Source organism: Macrobrachium nipponense, chromosome 25 (genome assembly GCF_015104395.2).
Source record: "Macrobrachium nipponense isolate FS-2020 chromosome 25, ASM1510439v2, whole genome shotgun sequence".
Classification (NCBI taxonomy): domain Eukaryota; kingdom Metazoa; phylum Arthropoda; class Malacostraca; order Decapoda; family Palaemonidae; genus Macrobrachium; species Macrobrachium nipponense.
In genome coordinates this window covers 64606956-64626372 of record NC_087214.1, presented here as the reverse complement: position 1 = coordinate 64626372, position 19417 = coordinate 64606956, and the positions used below count along the sequence as shown (strand labels likewise).

At 39.6% G+C, this 19417-nt stretch overlaps 1 protein-coding gene across 3 annotated transcripts in view; it reads left to right on the top strand.

Annotated features, from left to right (window-relative positions):
- Positions 1–11057, top strand: part of LOC135199468 (zinc finger CCCH domain-containing protein 11A-like) — a 62099-nt gene extending 51042 nt beyond the window's left edge. For all 3 annotated transcript variants that reach the window (XM_064227557.1, XM_064227555.1, XM_064227556.1), the window contains one exon: positions 216–11057. In XM_064227557.1, coding sequence (XP_064083627.1) covers positions 216–1706 — 1491 coding nt within the window. In that variant the 3' untranslated portion in view covers positions 1707–11057. The remainder of the gene's footprint in view (positions 1–215) is intronic.
- The last annotated feature ends 8360 nt before the right edge of the window (positions 11058–19417 follow it).

Below are 19417 nucleotides of genomic sequence, written 5' to 3'. Positions count from 1 at the left end.
AAAATTTACAATTTTTAAACCACTAAAAGTGTAATAATTATTGTGTTTCTGAGAAAATTCTCAGTTATTCAAAGCTGATTCATGTACCACAAACCCTGCATGTTGCAAGCCTCCTTCAATCTCTATTTTATAGAGGTTTTGTTAGAAGATGATGCTGTCAAACATATCAGTAGTGTAAGTTATTACTACAGATTTCCCTTGATGGTATTTTTCAGTACGTTGTAGAAGAAATACTGGAGGTAGAGGAAGAGCCAGACGCTATTCACCGTCGCCTCCATCCCATGCAGAGGACAATTCCCCACACTGCTCAAGCAAATGCGTATTCAGACACGGTTCTCAGTGAGCATAGAAAAGGTGTTTTAAAGCCTCAGGTAGATGACTTGAAAGTCAGAAGAAAAGTACAAATATCAGAAAGACTTGGTGGTGTTGCAAGTAGGGCCCTTGCTGAAACATTAGGTACAAATGTGCAGTTACGTCAACATGGTGTCAAGAGACTTTCAGGGCCTAAAGAAGAAGAGGTGAATACCAAAAGTATAGCAGAAAGACTTGGGAAAAGTCCAAACAAAAAACTCAGCTTGTTGGATAGGTTAGGGACGAGGCAAGGGAAGGATAGTTCTCGAGCTCTGAGAGCGGAAGACAATGAAACTGAGGTTGTCGATAAATCCATAGCAAATAAAATTACAGCAATCCGTAGTCTACATGGTGGTGGGGAAATTGATACAGTACCTGACTATAGTTCAATATCACAGACTGGTTTGTCAAAAACAAAAGAAGTAGGTCTTGACTTTACTATAAAGAGCTTGGCTGACATTAAGGCTGAAAAACGAGGAAAAGTGACAGTGCGGACAGCCAGGCCTAACGGTGGAAAAAATCAAATACAATCCCGTCTTGGAATTAAAAATGGTACCAAGTTGCATGTGGGTGACGACAAACCAGTAAGTTCTCCAGGTGACGAAGGTAGTCTTAAGGTTTTAAGTCTGTCAGAAATTAAAGCCAAACAAATGTCCTCATTCAGAGGCAATTCAAATTCTTCTCAGTCAAGAAAGAGACCCATATCTCCCATATCCTTTGAAGAACCTAAAAAGAAGTTAGTTTCAAATAGTAATTCCTTGCCTTTTCAACAAAAAAAGAGATCTGTTTCACCAATATCTTTTAACACTGCAAGTACAACTAAGACTGCGTTGAAAAAGAACACTGGTGCGGAACTGCAGAAGAAAAGGTCAATATCACCTATATCCTTTCAGACTAATGATAGTGCAACCAAACAAATTAGACTATCATCCAGCAGTTGTGATTCTGTCCAAACGAAAACACCTGAACCCAAGTCATCCCCTCTTGGTGTTAGGAAGATCACTATCAATAGGTCACCAGCTAAGAAATCCCCAGGTGCAGTGCCAGTAGGAAATACAGTGTTGAATAAAGAGCACCAGCAGAAGGAAGCTGGTACTCATAGTGTAAATAGTAAATTGTTAGTTCAAGATGTAGAGAGCAAAAATAAGATTAATAATAATAATGTAACCTCGGAAAGTACCAAACCCATTGCTCCTGCCTCTGAACAGCATCTGAAAGATTCAGGGGACAAGAAGCCATTGAATGTGAGTGTGAGTCGGATGGACTCTTTCCTAGAAGATGAAGAAGCTCTTCTGTTAGGGGGAGAAATGACAGACGATGAAGATGACATCGACGAAGCGGCTCTGTTACTTTGAGAGATCTCGTATTTATTTTCATGTATTGTGCTGAAGCTTATGTTACGAGCAATATGCGCAGTAATAGGTTTCCGAGCCTGTTGCATTGAATGATAAGAAAATGTGTGCTGTGTGTGTGTTGTTACAGAAATGTATTTGTGAAGTTGGTGGGTTCTTGTGATGAAATTGGGGTAATGACTTTTCACCACGTTTCACTGCAAGTAATTTTTGCTCTATTATTTACAAGTTACTTTTTGTGGGTCTTAAGTGCAATGGGCTGTAGTAGTCATACCTGGAATGATTGCTTGTGAAAATCTCTTTCCCACCTATGTGAATTGTCCCTCAGTATTTTATAACATTTCCTAAAATAAAGGTGTAAGAATTAAGTGATTATCAGGTTCTAGAATTCTCAGGTGGAACTTCAACCGACTTGACATGTTGTGCCATCGTAGTGAGGAGAACTACGTCTTCGGTTGGTAATTCTGTCACATCAGGTTACTAAGCTAGATTACATTGTGTTCAAAGTTTGGGTTTCCTTTAGTGTAACACTTGGTCTGGAGTTTGTGTCAGTATTGTTATGTAATTTTCACTGTTCTCTAATTTACTTTTACTGAAAAATTGAGATTTCAAAAGGGATATTGAAAAATGATACTCTTTTGGAAATTTAATGTTTTATATAACCTTGTTACTATGTATAATGGGTTGAAAATATTGATAAATTTTATGTTTACTATAATTTACTTCTGTTGGCCAGCGCTGTGGAAGTTAAGAATTTTGACTTAGTTGTCTGGATAAACTATTTCCTTATATAGTTAGGAATTTGCATTACCCAAACTTGCATATATTGCTAATCAACAGGAATCCATTCTGACAAAAAGCCAGTTTCACATAAGTGACTTACCAAACAATTACATTAGCTGTACGCTTTCTTACCTGGCAGCCGAAAATTCAAATTCCTGGCGGCGGTAGCAGCGCTGCCATTGTTTGTGTAGGTGATAGAGATCCGGCCCACTTTCGGGAATACCTGGTACTGCTGAGCTTTAGACTTCAATTCGTTTTCTGCCGGCCACGGGGTAACACCGGTGGTTTGTTGTTGCAGTCGACTTTCGTCGCTATTGTGGATTTTTTCTTTTTGGTGATGTGCAATTTCTTGGTTGGTTTTTTTTTTTGCTTCATCAGTTAGCTGCCTAGTTATTAACAAGTTATTACGAAGATGTCTGATGCTAGTTCTTCTTCAGTTAGGTTTTGCAGCAGTGGCTTCAAAACTAGATTAGCTAAACTATGTTACGATCCGCACTCCAAATGTGTTAAATGTAGGGGTCAGTGCTGTAGCAAGGAATTAACTTGTGATGAGTGCCGTTGTTTAGATGAACAAGGTTGGAAGACTTTTCAAGCTCATTTGGATAAGATGGACAAAGATAGGAAAAGGAAAGCAGCTCTTAGAGCGGGTAGTAAAACTAGAGTAGAGACAAATCCCGTGCCTTTAGAGGCAAACAAACCATCACTATCTTCTCCACTTTTATTGAATATTTCACCTATTGATAGTCCTCCAACTTCAGTACCAATTACTCCATACCAAGTATCCCATGTTTCCGATCCCAACACCATTTCCTTGTTAGAGTCCAAGATGGACAAGAAATTTGAGTTCTTGGCAAAATCCTTTATGGATTTGGGTATGTCGTTTCGTGCGTTCGTAGAGAAGTCAAGTGAAAAGGCCAGTGTTAGGCTAAGTGTCAGTGTCGTGTTCGAGGAGGTGGCTGTCCGTTCCCCCTGTTCTCCTAGACGAAGTTCCCTGTCCCGCTCCCCAGCTCCTGGGAGAAGACATACCGGAGGTCGAAGGGAGACTGGGGGAGTTTGCCCACGGTCAGTCGCCGACTCCATCGAAGTAGTCGACTCGCGAGTGCCCAGGAAACGCAGCTGGAAAGGCGTAGATATCAGTGACGTGCAGTTGTCGTCCGACTCGTAAGTGCAGTCGCCTGTGTCGAGGCGAAAAGTGTGGAGTGATTTAGTGTCGCGTCCTTTGAAGAGACATGCCCAGCGTACGAGAGGGATGTCGCCGCCTGTTAAGAAATCCAAGGAGCACTGGAGTCCACAACCTTCCTGCAGTTTTGCACCGGACCAGTTTTTCCGGGAAGATCATCAGTCTTCTTCGGATAGCGTAACTTCGGACGGAGTCAGACGCTTACGTGCGTTACAGTGCTCGCGCGCTTGCGAGACTGACTCGCCTCGTTGTGTATCGATAGGAGTTTCGACTCGTTCGCCTCATTCGTCTCGAGCTGTTTCGACTCGTTCGCCTCATTCGCCTCAAGCTGCTTCGACTCGTTGGCGCCTCATACGTCTCGTGTTGTTTCGACTCCCAGTCGTTCGTTTTTGAAGAAGAGCCGTATGACAGCCACAACTTCGTCTTCGCCTAAGGATGATGCGAAGGCCAAACCCTTGCTAGAGAATTCCACTTTTGGTCCCTTTAAACATCAACTTTAAGAATTGATGGTCTTTTTGAAGAAGACAACGAGCCAGACGGAAGAGGAAGACGGGGTATCGGCCGTCCTGTCGGAAGAGGAAACTCAAGACCAGGATTTGAAGCCCTCTTCTGCTTATTCTAGCCTGTTAAGGTTTCTTTTACAGACTTATCCAGACTTTTTTGAACCAGCTTCGCCTTCTTCACCTCTGTCGATGTTTGTGAAGGATAGGAGATCAGCGCCTTCGGGGTTACCGAAACCAGCTCTTTCTCAGTCCTCGAAGAAAGCACTGAAGGAAGTAGAAGAGTGGCTTGCTAAGAAGAGGGAGGCAGGCAAGACTTCGTTCACCTTTCCTCCGTCGAAGCTGCAGAATAAAACCTACAGGTTTTATGCGACAGGATAAGTTACTTCTTTGGGAGTTTCTGCCTCCTCCCAAGGAGACTTCTCCGGTCTTGTGGACTCACAGAAGAGCAGCGTTCTCGGCTGTGAAAGTGTTGTTCTCTTCACCTGAGTTGGATCACCTGGTGAAGAACTTATACAAGTTGATCGAAGTCTTCAGTTTTCTGGATTGGACTATTGCAGTGTTAGCCAGGAAAATTGAAGATTGCCAGTCTCTAGACGAGGATTTTTCTGCCGACTGGCTCAATATGTTGTCCTGTGCAGACAGGGCAGTGAGAGACGGTTCAGGGGAATTGGCCGCCCTATCCACTATGGGAGTACTAAAGAAGAGAGAACGGTGGTGCTCCTTCACATCTCGAGGAGTAACCACGAACCAAAAATCAGCTTTGTTGTTCTCCCCTCTGAGTAAATCTCACCTGTTTCCAGAAGAAACCATCAAGCATGTGCTGTCGGACCTTGAGAAAAGTCCACCAATGATCTTTTTCAGTCAGCGAGAAGACCTAAGGAACCTCCAGCGACAGGAGCCAAAGCTTCTCCTCTACAAAAACATCCCTTTCAAGGAGGTAAGTTGAGGTGGCAGCAGAGACCAAGAACTAATCTACGAACCACCTCCAAGTCTACCAAGAAACCTTCCTTTAAGACAGAGAAATGATTGGAAGGTCCTTCACACACCCGTGGGGGCAAGACTCCACGACTACTGGGAGGAATGGAGTCGAAGAGGAGCAGAACAGTGGGTAATTCAGGTGCTTCGAGAGGGATGTGTGATCCCTTTTACGCAGGATCCACCACTGTCCAATACACCTGTCTGTTTGACAGCATACTCGACAGGATCAACAAGAGCTTTGGCTTTAGCCAAAGAAGTAGAAGAGCTCATCAACAAAGAGGCCATAGAGGAAGTAACAGACACGAACCCCCCAAGGTTTTACAACAGGCTCTTCGTGGTCCCCAAGGCATCAGGGGGATGGAGACCTGTGTTGGACGTAAGCGCTCTGAACCTCTTCGTCCAGAAGACGAAATTCCGAATGGAAACCAGTCAATCGGTAATGTCAGCCATCCAACTGGGTGACTGGATGGTATCTCTTGACATGAAGGATGCATATTTCCATGTCCCCATCCATCAGAACTCCAGGAAGTTCCTGAGATTTGTCTTCAAGAAGAGAGTCCTCCAGTTCAGAGCCCTGTGCTTCAGTCTGTCAACCGCCCCTCAAGTATTTACTCGGATTCTCGCTCCTCTGGGAAAGTGGCTGCATTTGATGGGGATCAACACAGCTTTTTACTTAGACGACTGGCTCCTGAGAGCCAGATCCAGGCGTCAGTGTGTCAAGGACTAGGAGAAGACACTTACTTTGACACAACAATTGGGTATCATAGTAAACACGGAGAAGTCCCAATTGATTCCAACTCAGAGGATTCTCTATTTAGGGATGATACTAGACTCTAGCTTTTTGGGTTTTTCTCTCCCCAAAGAGGATAGAGTCCTGCCTGTCGACAGTCCAGCAATTTCTGGTTCGCCCGTCCTGCTTAGCGCTCGAATGGATGAGCCTACTCGGGATCCTGGCTTCAGTGGAGAGTTTTGTCAGGTTAGGACGCCTACACATGAGGCCGCTTCAGTTCTTCCTGAAAGCAAATTTGTCTCGGAAGACAGTTGGACTCACTAGTTTTCCCCCTGACGGAAGAGATAAAGATGGATCTTCGTTGGTGGCATTCAAGGGAAAGATTACAAGAAGGAATCTCCCTAGTCGTGTCGAACCCCGACCTGCAGTTCTTCTCAGACGCCTCAGACAGCGGATGGGGAGCCCTCCTAGGAGACGAGAGTGTCAGGTCTGTGGACAGAATGAGAAAAGACCTTGCACATCAATGGGAAGGAATTGAAGGCCATCCTCTTAGGGCTACAAGTGTTGGACCACTTAGTCACCGGAAGAAACGTAGCGGTCTACTCGGACAACACCACAGCGTTGTCATATGTACGGAAGCAGGGAGGGACCCACTCGTTCTCTCTCAACAAGATAGCCGAAGATCTCCTCACCTGGACGAACGAGAAGAGGATCACCCTTTTTCCAAGATTCGTGCAAGGGAGAATGAACATACTTGCAGATGAACCGAGTCAGGTAAATCAGGTGTTACCAACAGAATGGACTCGAACAAGAGTGTGTGTCGGGACCTCTGGAAGCTTTGGGGAAGACCATCGATAGATGTGTTCGCCACATCGAAGAACAATCGCCTTCCCATTTTCTGTTCTCCAATTCCAGAACCTTTCCGATTCCAGAACCACTAGCGTGGAGAACAGGTGCGATGCTGGTAGATTGGACAGGACTGTACGTTTACGCTTTTCCTCCCTTTGGGATGATAAGAGAGGTCTTAAACAAGCTTCATTCGCACCAGAATGTGACAATGACCCTAGTAGCGCCATTCTGGCCCAGGAAAGAGTGGTTCCCGGACCTTCTCAATCTGCTGGTGGGTTTTCCCAGACTACTTCCACAAAATCCATCGCTTCTCAGACAACCCCATTTCAACCAATATCACCAAGGGTGATATCCTGACAGGCTGAATCTTGTCAGGGCCAGAGTGGACACTGACAGGATTCAGACTGTCAGGAACCTGGTCAGAGCAAAAGGGTTTTCGCGAAGGGCGTCAGAGGCTATTGCTAGCTGCAGAAGAAGCTCTTCTGCCAAGCTCTACCAGTCCAAGTGGAGAGTTTTTAGGTCATGGTGCAGACGACATAGCATCTCTTCTTCTGAAACATCTATAACAGAAATTGCAGAATTTTTGTTATTTCTGAGGGACACCAAGAAGTTGGCCACTTCAACTATTAAAGGATATAGGGCCATGCTTTCATCGGTTTTCAAGCATAGAGGCCTCGACATTTCGTCAAATCAGGACATCAGTGACCTGATCAGATCCTTTAGTTCCTCCAAGATTTTCAAGCCTGAAGAAGTGGAATGGAACTTGGATGTAGTTTTAAGGTGGCTCAACGGCCCCCAATTCGAACCATTGAATTCTGCAACCTTGAGGGACGTAACTAGGAAGATACTATTCCTAGTCGCTTTAGCCACAGCGGGAAGAGTAAGCGAGTTGCAGGCGATGAGTAAGGAAGTGGGTTTTGCCCAGGGCAATGCAGTTTGCTCCTATGTAACAGACTTTCTTACTAAAAATGAGGATCCTTTGAATTCTTGGCCCCGTTCTTTCAAGATAAAGACCCTAACGGACTTAGTCGGGTCGGAAGATGAGGAACGTACATTGTGTCCGGTCAGAGCCATCAGACACTACCTGACTAGGACAGAAACTGAGAGAGGAGAGGAGAGCCGACTCTGGTGCTCGGTGAAAGACAGTCTCCGCTTCTTTCAAAGAATGCAATGTCCTTTTTCCTGAGGAGTTTGATCCGAGAAGCGCTTGCCCAAACTCAGGAACATGCTCTTAGGGTGCTGAAAGTGAAGACGCATGAGATTCATGCAGTAGCAATGTCATTGGCATTTAGACAGAATATGTCTCTATCCTCCATTATGCAAACTACATTCTGGAGGTCGAAATTGGTGTTTGCATCGCACTATTTGAAGGAGGTAGAAACTACTTATGAAAACTGCTTTAGATTGGGACCGTTGTCAGTAGCAGGAATGGTGTTGGGAGAGGAAGCATAGGGGGACTTGGTTTTTTCCCTCTACTATCTCCTCGCCTTGAATTTGGGGTTTTTTGAGTTTGTGGGAAGCCTGGGGTACATGTACCTGAAGTACCCACCAGTTCTTATAGTATCTGGTTAAGGGTACCATATGGTTTTTAGTGTAGGTGATGGATTTGTATGGTTTTTTTATCTGGTCTTTTTACCCAGGGCAAGGGCAAATTATTGTTGTTTTTGTCAATCATCGGTGAACTTCCATAATTGCAAAAAGCCCACCATTAGTAGGGACGACCCTGGCCTTTACTGCCACATCTCCTACATGTGAGGAGAGTGCCGACCAGAAGCAGTATCTACCTACAGCTGCTCTCTCACAAGGTAATGTACTGCAGACATTATATATAATGTGAGCACATGACTCTTGTTTTTGTTCATAAAGCTGTCCATATACCCACCTACGGGATAATGTGGAGTCAGCTAATGTTATTGTTTGGTAAGCTACTTATGTGAAAATGATATTTTAATGATAAAATAAGATTTCACATATACTTACCAAACAATTACATAATCAGAGCCCTCCCTCCTCCCCACAGATGGACGTTGCGGCTCAACGAATTGAAGTCTAAAGCTCAGCAGTACCAGGTATTCCCGAAAGTGGGCAGGATCTGTATCACCTACACAAACAATGGCAGCGCTGCTACCGCTGCCAGGAATTTGAATTTTTGACTGCCAGGTAAGAAAGCATACAGCTAATGTAATTGTTTGGTAAGAATATGTGAAACCTTATTTTATCATTAAAATATCATTTTAGTTTAGCATAGTCAACAATTATATATGTAAATCTTTAGCATTAATTAGTTTTTATAGTTTTATTTGTACAAAAGGCTAAATCTGTTTAATTTTAAGTATATTAAAGTGTAAATATCACTCATTCATTTTCACTCCGCTTTGTCTGTGCAAAAGACTAAATGTAAGCACCATACCCTAGAAGTGCTCAGTTAGGTATTATTTTTTCGTTGGTTTTCATTTTGATACCATACCATATTAACGTGTTAGGGTATTCAGTTATTTTGTTAAACAGAAAAAGGTAAGATTATTGTAACCATTTTTAAAGTGATTGTCATCCTTTTGGAACAAGTTGTAATTCAGGACATGTTCTTGCTTTGCAAGCTTTGTGAGTTATTAATGCTGTTATGACCCGGTGTTTAATTTCAGCCGTTTTTTTTTTTACAGCAAGTTAAATCTGAGAGTTAAAAAAGGAAATCATATAGTTTAGCCAGCCTGCAAGTTAAAACTATTAACTGCTGTACAGCTGACCCAAAGAATTAGTTTTTAGAGATAAAAAAGGGATATCAAATAATTCGTAAATTTTTCTTTGGACCGAATCTATAAAATTATCACTAATTTGTTGTTTTTCATAGAACAACACTGTGTATTCACTGGTAAAAGCGTTTCAGTTGAAGGGGTACAGGGTATTTGGTAGTTAAAAGCATTTTTAGAGGGGGATTTTGCATTTTCATGCATTTAGAATATCTGCAGTGGGTTCTGGAACCTATCCCCGCGTAAGAAGTGGGAGGCAGTGTATGTTTCTTTAAGAGTTATATTTATATTAATGCCAAAACAATGTTTCACAAATGCCCTTTTCTCCAGTGCCTGTATAGTGGTTTATATGTATGAAATATAAAAATTTGTAAATATTTCATGTGTTCAGGTCATGTACAAAGTGCCACATCTGCTGGAAAAGACATTTGTGAAACAATGGATTGGGTCTTATACAACAGTCGTAAAGTAATACAATTTTTTACAGCTTACTGCAGGCAATTGTTGCTCTCTTACATCTGTACTGAAAGAGAGTAGTAGGTTTTGTTTTGTGTAATTTTAATGAATACTGGACGATAGAACATTAATGAGATGATTCCTTGAGGAACTTGTTTGTTACAGTTTGGACCTCTTGGGAAATTGTATAGTTTTTCTGTTCACGCAAGAACTACAAAGAAAAGCCCATGCAAGAGTTTAAATATGCTTCGGTGATTTTCTTCAGGAATTACCCCAAGATCACACTTTAGGTTCTTTCTGAACATTGCATTTCTGTAGCCCTGTTTATATAAATACATTGAATGAAAATTCATTTGGGGATTGGACAGTAAATTAGACTCTCCTAGAATATGATGCTTTTGTTGGAAGTCTTAATGTTCCAAAGAATTGTTATGGAGCAAAAATTCATCTCTTGTATCAGAATTTCAGGGGATTTGTAACACTCAGGCTTGTGGTTACCATTTATTGAAGTGTCTCCTTCGTAAAGCCTCAGGAACTGTCATAAAAATGGAACCGGAGTGAATTGTTGGAAATCAGAATTTTAATTGTACATAATGAAGGGAAAGCACAGCACCAATGCTGTATGTGTAAACAAATCATTATACTTTAGTCATTTTGTGTACTATGAGGTTTTTCTGTATATTGAACTGACTGCACTGAAATGCATTTTACTGATGTTCTCTTAATTTTTAAAAATTTTCTCAACTGTGAGAAAGAGTCTTCTAGATTGTTGGGAGGGTGCTCTCTCAAAATTTGCACTTTCGGCTTTGTATGGACAGGTTTAGAGGAACTATTTATGGCAAAAGTTTTGTATAACAATACAATAAGTACAAAAGATCAAAGTGTCAATGGCTGAAAAGACTTAGGAATACATATTAGCATAGGGTTTTTAGATATACACAGTACAAAGTGTACTGTATGCATTCTTTTTTACGTTATAATTTACCAAGACCGCAGAGTCACAAACAACAAAAATCTAGTACTTGGAGAACAGCCAATCAAGAATCTTTGGAAATTGGAATGAAAGTAATGTAAGCGTTATTTGTAGCTGTGAATTTGACAATCTGAATACAGAGTATTTCAAAAAGATTTTTACTGTTGTGTTATTGTTAGGGATTTCTTACCCCCACCACCATAAGCATGATCATGTGGTAAATACTGGTGATTATAACATTGTTTACTCCAGTAAAATGTAGTTTCCTACTAAAAAAAAATATATCCTGAAAATTGAGTGATTGGTCAGTATGCCATTGTTCATTGCTTCTCAGAGAAATATGATTATTTCCTATTGGAAAATGTGCCCTAAAAACTTGACTGATGGCACCTCTTTCTCTCTACTTCATGATGATAAAACAACCATGAAAAGCCAGACTTGCCCAGTTACCGTGAATTCTGCATCAGATAACACTCTCATCAGACCAGGAATAGCTGCTGAATCACTTGTTCAACTTTTTATTTTTTCCCAAGGTTTGCAAAAAATCATGTTTTTAGGGTACTTTTCAAAAGCAAAGAAGAGTTACAATGTATAAACACAGCAGAGATAGCTGTCAGAAGAGAGAGAAGATCAGAATATCAAGGTGATATGTTTTCTTAGCTCATCCCTGTCTTGTAGAATTCAGTTACATCCTAGGATGTGGAAGATAGCACCAGAAGCAAAGGTACAATCAGGCAAAGTGGGCACCTTAGCTGAGTGGCGTTAGCTCAGCCCACATTTTCTGTGTTGTGGGCTGCTCCCAGCTTGCTGCTCGCCTATCCAACCAGCTGCAAATGTGATGTTTGTGTGTATGCTGCGATGAATTTAAATATTTTAGGGCTAAAAACCTCATACTTAGGAACTGGAAGGGTATATCTTTTTTTTCTGACACCTTCCAGGTCCAATTAGATCATTTTTGGTTAAGAATTTAATCTTGTATCTCAAAGTATAATTACATACAGTGCCTTCAAAAGTAATTTTGACATGTTTTTAGAGGTATTCACTCTTGTTTGACCCATTCATAGTAATGTAGAGCCCAGATGAACCAGTCCCTTTGTGCGCATATTATAAAGTTAACAGTTACATTCTCAAGCTTTGGGAAACAGGTCACTCAAAGGAATATTGTTAAGATTCTTCGTCAGTTTCAGTGAACCCATTTGTAAAATTTGTAAGGATCTGTGATTTAAAAAAAAAAAATTCGAAACTGAATCATCAAATAAGACAAATCTTTTGGGTCAGCTCTGTGAAAATGAAATGAATAAGCTCGGTAGCCTAGTTCAAGTACTAACTAAAATATTTAATAATAATATACCTTGGTGCAGTACAGTAAAGGAACAGTAAGGAATTATGGACATTGCATTTGCCAATATTTATAGAAAGCACATCTGTGACCTTTCATTTTTCAACTTTCTGATTTTCCAAAAATTTATATTATTTTGAGAGGATACACTTGTACCAATTATTGTTCTACATGGAAAAAATTAATAAGACCAAAAAATACAATTGAAAGCCATTTGAATGCATAATGTTAAAGATGTCAGTATTGCATCAATTTGACTCTGTCAGTCAAAACTAAGACTTATTTAGTTAGTTGAGCAGGTCTGTGCAAATTCTTTAATGGAATTTTAGTTTAATTATTGAGAAGTTATCAGTCTGATGTAATGCATCTTAGATTTTAAAATACTACACACAATTCAAAAGTAAAGTCAGAGCAGAGCAGCTGAATTTCCTCTGATGTTAGTGTTAGTATTTTTACCGAGGTAAAAGGGTAACCGAGGCTTTGATGTAATATGTTGTAACCAGAAGGGAGGAAGAGATGCTGTTAGTCATTTAGATAAAAGCATTATGTACTGTTAAAGATAGCATTTATCTCTCTGCCGATAGGTGAGGAGATGTAAGCTATCTTTAACCGTGGGGATCCAAATAATGAATTTTATTATCTTTAATTGTGGGTATCAAAATAATGAATTTTATTATGACAATTTATATAATTTGTTATAATGAACAACATACTGTACGGAGCAACCAACCACTTCTATTGTGGTCTAGTTTTAAGGGGTAAGCTACAGGAAATTCCTTACAACTACAACACTGTGAAATTATTTCTCCATTTTCAGATTTCCAAATGCTGTACAGAGCTACAGAAAAAATTTTTCCATTTTTTATTCCTGTTTCCATTGGTTTTCAACTGTATGGTCCCCTTCATTGAGAAGAGGAAATTGGACTTAGTTGCGAGAGGCCAAATGGAACCCATATTATAAAAACTAAAAATAATGCAACTTGCAAACTTTTGATGTGGTCCCTACGGGGTATGTTTGCAAAGTGCATACACCAAGTTATACTACTGTATTTTATGTGCTAGGCCAGGGGCTGTTTCATGTTCATATTGATAGTTTGCTACACATAGCACATTTGTTGTTTTCACATTGCTGTGATATGTTATTGGCTCCACTCTGTACATTTCTTATCTGGGCCACTCATTAAGATTATATTTTTTCCGTAGGAAGATTCAGAAATGAATTGTTTTATATGTGTTGTAGGGTTATCAAGTACTAGTAAAACTCTACCATAAACAAAGCTTACATTTTTGCTGATATTACAGAATGTGAAATGAAGTAAATTAATGGAATTTGCAGGTTAATTAGTGAAGTTCTTACATCTAAGTATAGTGGAATCTTCTGTGAAGTGATACAGATTGAGAAAGACTATGAAGTTCTTGGGACACGTGTTGGTTGATGGCTGTAGATGTAATGGTCAGTGAGGATTGTTAAGAAAACCGCAGGTATTTCTCATGTGTACAAGGGCCAACTGCAGTTTGATGTGACCTGTGGTCATAACTATCTCATATTTCATAATGTAAATAGACAAATGCCATTATACAATCTCTGTAGACATGCACACATGTACGTAGAGCAATGACAATAACGTTCCCGACCAAATATGTGGACTTTCGTATTTTTAAGAGAAGCTGTACCTAAGAGAAAAAAAAAATTGAGAAGTCTCAAAAAGATATTTTTTTAATTTAGAAGTGCCGTGTTCCTGTAATTCCGTTGAAGTATTTTATTTTAAAGTAGAAAAGTTTGGTCAAATCAGTACTGTTCGTAAGATTGTTTACTAATTTGTGAGTATATGATGTTTTCACTATGAATGTACGTACTACATCATTAGAGCTTTCGTATATTTCAGTTAAAGAATATGTATAATATACAGTGTGGTATCTTGTGTATGTATTACTGTCATGTTTTTATTCACTAAAGTCAAATGCAGTACTCACTTAAAACATACACACACAGACATGCATATATACAGATATTTCTATATAGTATGTTCAGTAGGTCCTCGATATACATACAGCTGGGGATCTGTTCCATCACAGTGCTGTAAGTTGATTTCTGCTGTTAAGTTGGTGTTTGGCTATTATCAGCGCTTTAGCAGCACGTACAGTGCTGTAAACTCGATGTTGCATTAAGTTAAACACCGTAAGTGCTGTTAACTTTATGCCTATTCTCACTGTTAGTGCTATCATCTCTGCTTACGGCACTGTAACTTGCTACAGCATCAGGCTAAGGCACTGTAAAACGCTGTTAACGGTCCTGGAAAGGCGCTGTAAGATCAGATCTGCTGTAAATCAGTGACACACACACATATACTATATAGAAAATTATAATTACTTTTCCTCAACTTTTCTTGATAGAAAGTGTTCTTCTGGTAAGGCCAATAAAAATGACAATATCTAATAAGTCGCCATATTTCAATCGATGTACATCAACCAATGCATATTGTTTAAAATATAGTATTTTATACAGTTTTTTTCTATTTTATGGGCCTTTTGAGAAAAACATTAAGCCATCAAATTGCAAAACACACACTCATACATTTACTATATTAGGTATTAAATTCAATCATTTGTCTTTTAAGGTTATAATTTCCCATTAAAATACAAGAGCTCTCACAAACGTATCGGTCTCTCCCAAGAAGCTGTGCAAATATTTTGAATTTATATAAAGAATAAGTTGCCCTGGCATTTATCAGAGAGTTGTACAAAGTAATCAGCTCATTAAAATAGGAAAAATGCGTGGCTGCTATTATTTACTTCCATTCCTATACTATGCATTATTTTGTTGAATGTTATGACATGGAAACCTTGTGGAGAAATAATTTTGTAACATTTTCCATTATGGCTGATTTTGATAACCATTTTCATTGTCAAGAGACACTTGCAATTGTTCTACTACAAGACTTTATATGCAATAATGCTCTAGTTTTAATGAATCATAGGTCATCAACAAGGTGATATGTTACACAGTGGCACTTCTACTGTAGATCATTTTATTTCTGTGGGATTTGGCAGGACTGAGAGTTATTAATACATAAATAATAAATGTTAGTGATCATTGGTCCATGCAACTTTAGAAGGTTTGCAGTACTGCAGCTCCCTTTGGGTATGCGGGGAATGGTCAAGCCTGTTCAAGTAAACATGAAAATTCAACGCAACTCGAGGTTTATAAACAGGTCCTTCACCCACAGATGCAACGTAGGTATTACAGAATCCAGTCCAAGATACTAATAACTTTCAACATCCTTTATTGTCCCACAGTGGGACAAAAAGTGTGAAAAATTAACAAGAACTGTAGGCAGGTTATGTATACTCAAACACGAGCAATATGCGAGACTGTCCCAGACTCAATTTCTCCCGCCTTAAACGCGTTTTGGCGGGAATACAAGTAACTTTCATATGCATCATATGGAAACATCCTACAAGAACATAACAGTGACCTGCTTTTTCAAGTGCCTGAGATTTTGCCATAGCAAATAAATTATGGTAAGAGTATGTAAAAGCAGAGACTACGAACTTCATGCAGAAAAGACTGATTTGCATCATGAGAGAGGCGAGACCTCAACTCCTGACCCTAGTAGGAATGTTATGTACCATCCTTTGGAAGCTTAACCCAAGTATGTACTCTCCTGATGAATAAGTGATAAAAGAGGCTACCAGGATATTAGAACCTGTCTACCACTACTGTCAATGTTGACTTTGAGTATCATTTTTCCTGATTACCTTTTACTGCTATTGTTATTATTATTAGTAGTAGTAAATATAATGACAGTTTCTACGCCATTCAGTTTACACAACGCTGTCTCATAACCTTCCGATCATCAAGTTATTACTGGTAAATAAAGTTTCCTTGGGTCATAGAAAGATATTCTCTTGCAATGCTTCCATTTCCTGCGAAAGTGAGAGATTAAGTGTCCATAGGAATCTGAGCCTAGTCGATGGTGTTGGTCGGAGGATGGGTGGGCAATATGACACGCGCTCAAAAAATGGGTTGGTATCACACACTCACCCACATATCCACACCCAGCCTTCCACCCACACTTTCATAACCACCACATCCACAGACTCACCCACATCTACCCCTTAACCACATACCCATACCAACCAAATCTACACACCTATATACATATCCACACACTTTTCTGTGTAATATATCCATATCTACCACATCCACAGCCTCACCCACACAAACACACACTTCTCTAATATTATATCCACATCTACCATGTCCTGACCAACATATCTATCCCCACTGTATCCACATGCTAACCCACATATCCACCTTCACCCATCAACATCCTCACCCCATTATTTGATTACAATAAAAGTAAGAACATATACTATATGGTAGAAAAGAAAAAAAGGTTTCAGAGAACTTTCGGCACAGAGACATAAGGGTGAGAAAGGTGTATTATTTGGAGGGACTTTCGTCTCTAGGGGTTCGTCCCACGTGTTCCTCTCGCCACTCCATGGCTTCAAGAATTCCCAACAGTCGTGATTGTCTTTGCTTTACTATTTTGTCATTATTATTACTGTTCTGGATAACTGTAAATTTATACTTACTTCTAAGTTGATAATTTAATTTTATATTTTTATTCTATACTACTTTCATCGTTCTGAATAGCTTTGATGTTGATGAAAAGTTGACGGGAGGTTGGTAGTCCTACCCAACTACCCTGTGACGTCACGTTTTTAAAAGCACCGGCATTTATTCGTAAGGGAAAATATCAATTCTAATATAACATTATCGGTATAATACCGCCTTTGCAATTATATTCTACCACGTGAAACATTCAATATTAAAATAGTAAATATTGTGTCCCCGAGAATAAATAAATAATGAAAATCGGTATCGGGTAACTTTGCGTTACTCGACGTTTCTCACTTTGCAGTATACGTCAGTTGTGTTAAAACTTAACTGGTCCTTTCGAGTATTCCCAGTTTTCTCTTATTTTATCGTAATTAATCATTAGCCGGACATTATAGACAGGTAATGGAGGCCCATGTGAGTGATTTATATATATATAAAGTGCCTTTACAGGAAACTGGGTTCCAGCATCATGAAAAATAAGAGCAAATCGCCACTGACTTCTGAGTCTCGCCAATGACGGCGTAAGTGTTTATTTATTTTTTATTTATTTTTTTTATTTCTGGTCTACTTTTATCTCGTTCTTAAATATGTTTTGGGTGTTTTTCTATGAATTTTCATGAAAGTGTACTACAGTTTTACCCCGCCGTGTTTAGTACGAGCCCCTGGGGGTTAATTACAGTCGTCCGAAAAAATATTACTTAAAATTCTTGTTCAGGAGGTAAAACTGCACAGAAAAACCGCAACTACCATAGTCAAGGCCGCTGGGGATTAGTAATATAGATCTACCTTCCTTTTGTTTCGACCTGATCTTTAATTAAAAACTGGGTAATTCTAAGCCCTCATTCCGCGGTAAAGTAGACAATGGCAGTTGACGTTTTCCTACGTTATTTTACTTACTGAACAAGAATTTAAAGTAATATCTATTCGGACGACTGTAATTAAACCCCAGGGGCCAGTACTAAACACGGCGAAATACATTGGACGCCCCCATCCCTAGTGGATGTCGTATCCGCGGTTACGTTTCTTGCAGGGTAATTTTAAAGAATAGTCCTGAACGGACTGCAAGGAACGTAACCGCGGATACGACATCCACTAGGGATTGGGGCTGTTATTATGAATTGTCTGCAGCGTATACGGACATCATCTATTAATTTTCTGTTGTTCCTGATGTGAGGTTTTTGTAATTTACGCGTTATGCTTGCACCAAGGTAACTTCTTTTAATGAGACGAAATGCTCCTCATTTGATGGGTCTATTTGAGTCTGTCATGGTTGCAATAGTATCTCAAGATATCAAGTTAAGAGGACTTTACATCTGTCATAGAGTAAGTGAATGGTAGGGTCCTTTTTTTGGAATGTTAGATTAAAAGTGGTTATTTTAGCAAGAAATTATTGATAAGTAAATAATACAAATGGACAGCAGGATCTTGAAGGCTGTCGGAGATCAGCGTCGATGTTGATAGCCTAAAGTAAAGAGAGAGGGCATTCCTCTGCTCTAACACTCGAGCAACAGCTTCATGCAGCGAAAGCCACCTTGAAGCGAAACATGAAGTAATTTGTGTGGTTTCAAATTACAAAATGTTTGAAATTCTTGAAACTCGTGAATCCTTTATACACTGTGAGAGAAATAGGTTTAGATCTTTCTAATCAAGTCTTCACTAACACGAGGAAGAGTTTTTGCAGCTTGTGATGCACATAAATGAGCTGAATGACAAATACATACTACAGTGATACCAGGTGCGGCATTTCTAAGTCTACTTGCGATTGAATTATTTTTTGTTTTGTTTTTTGTTATTGAATTATTAACCCCCATTATATTGCTCGCACCATCTGCTGCAAATCCTACTAAATTTTCAAGGGGGATTTGGTGTTCATTAAAAAAGGTAACTAAAAGATTATACATATGTTGCCCCGTTGATCCCTCATTTCACTGTTGCCTGTGTTATATGTTTAGTAGCTCAAGTAATCGTGTCTGTATGGATCCTTTGGTCTTGTCGAAATATTGAACTATTACTGCACAAGTCTTTTCTGTGCTAATATCTGTTTTCTCATCTATCATAATAGAAAATTTATTGGACTTTAAAGCTACAATCACTTCCTGTGATATCTTTCCAATTCCCTTAATTACGCGTTTGGCCTTCGATCTTTTTAAGACATTTTCTGGGCTATTAAAGAGTCTGGGAATATATCTTTAATTACCTCAATCAAATGATCGAAGCATTGAAAGTAATATTGTCCTCAGGTAAAAACGTTGCCAGTTTGACTTATATTTTCAACAGGCAAGCTTACATTAATTTTGTAATTTAATAATGTACGAAATTTGTAAGTAATTTTAGGAAAATGTAAGTAACTTGAAAGTGGCGAATTTTTTCTGCATAGACAAAGACGACGAATCTTCGTCTGCACTGAAATGCGAGATCAACCTCCGTAGAGTTTTTTTATTCTGCACAAACCCAGAAAATTCTGCATTTCGGCAGCCCTGATCCTGGGTTACAGGACGAATTAAAGTACTTTTTCGGGAAGGTGGTCGCGCTACGATAGAGGCCAGGTA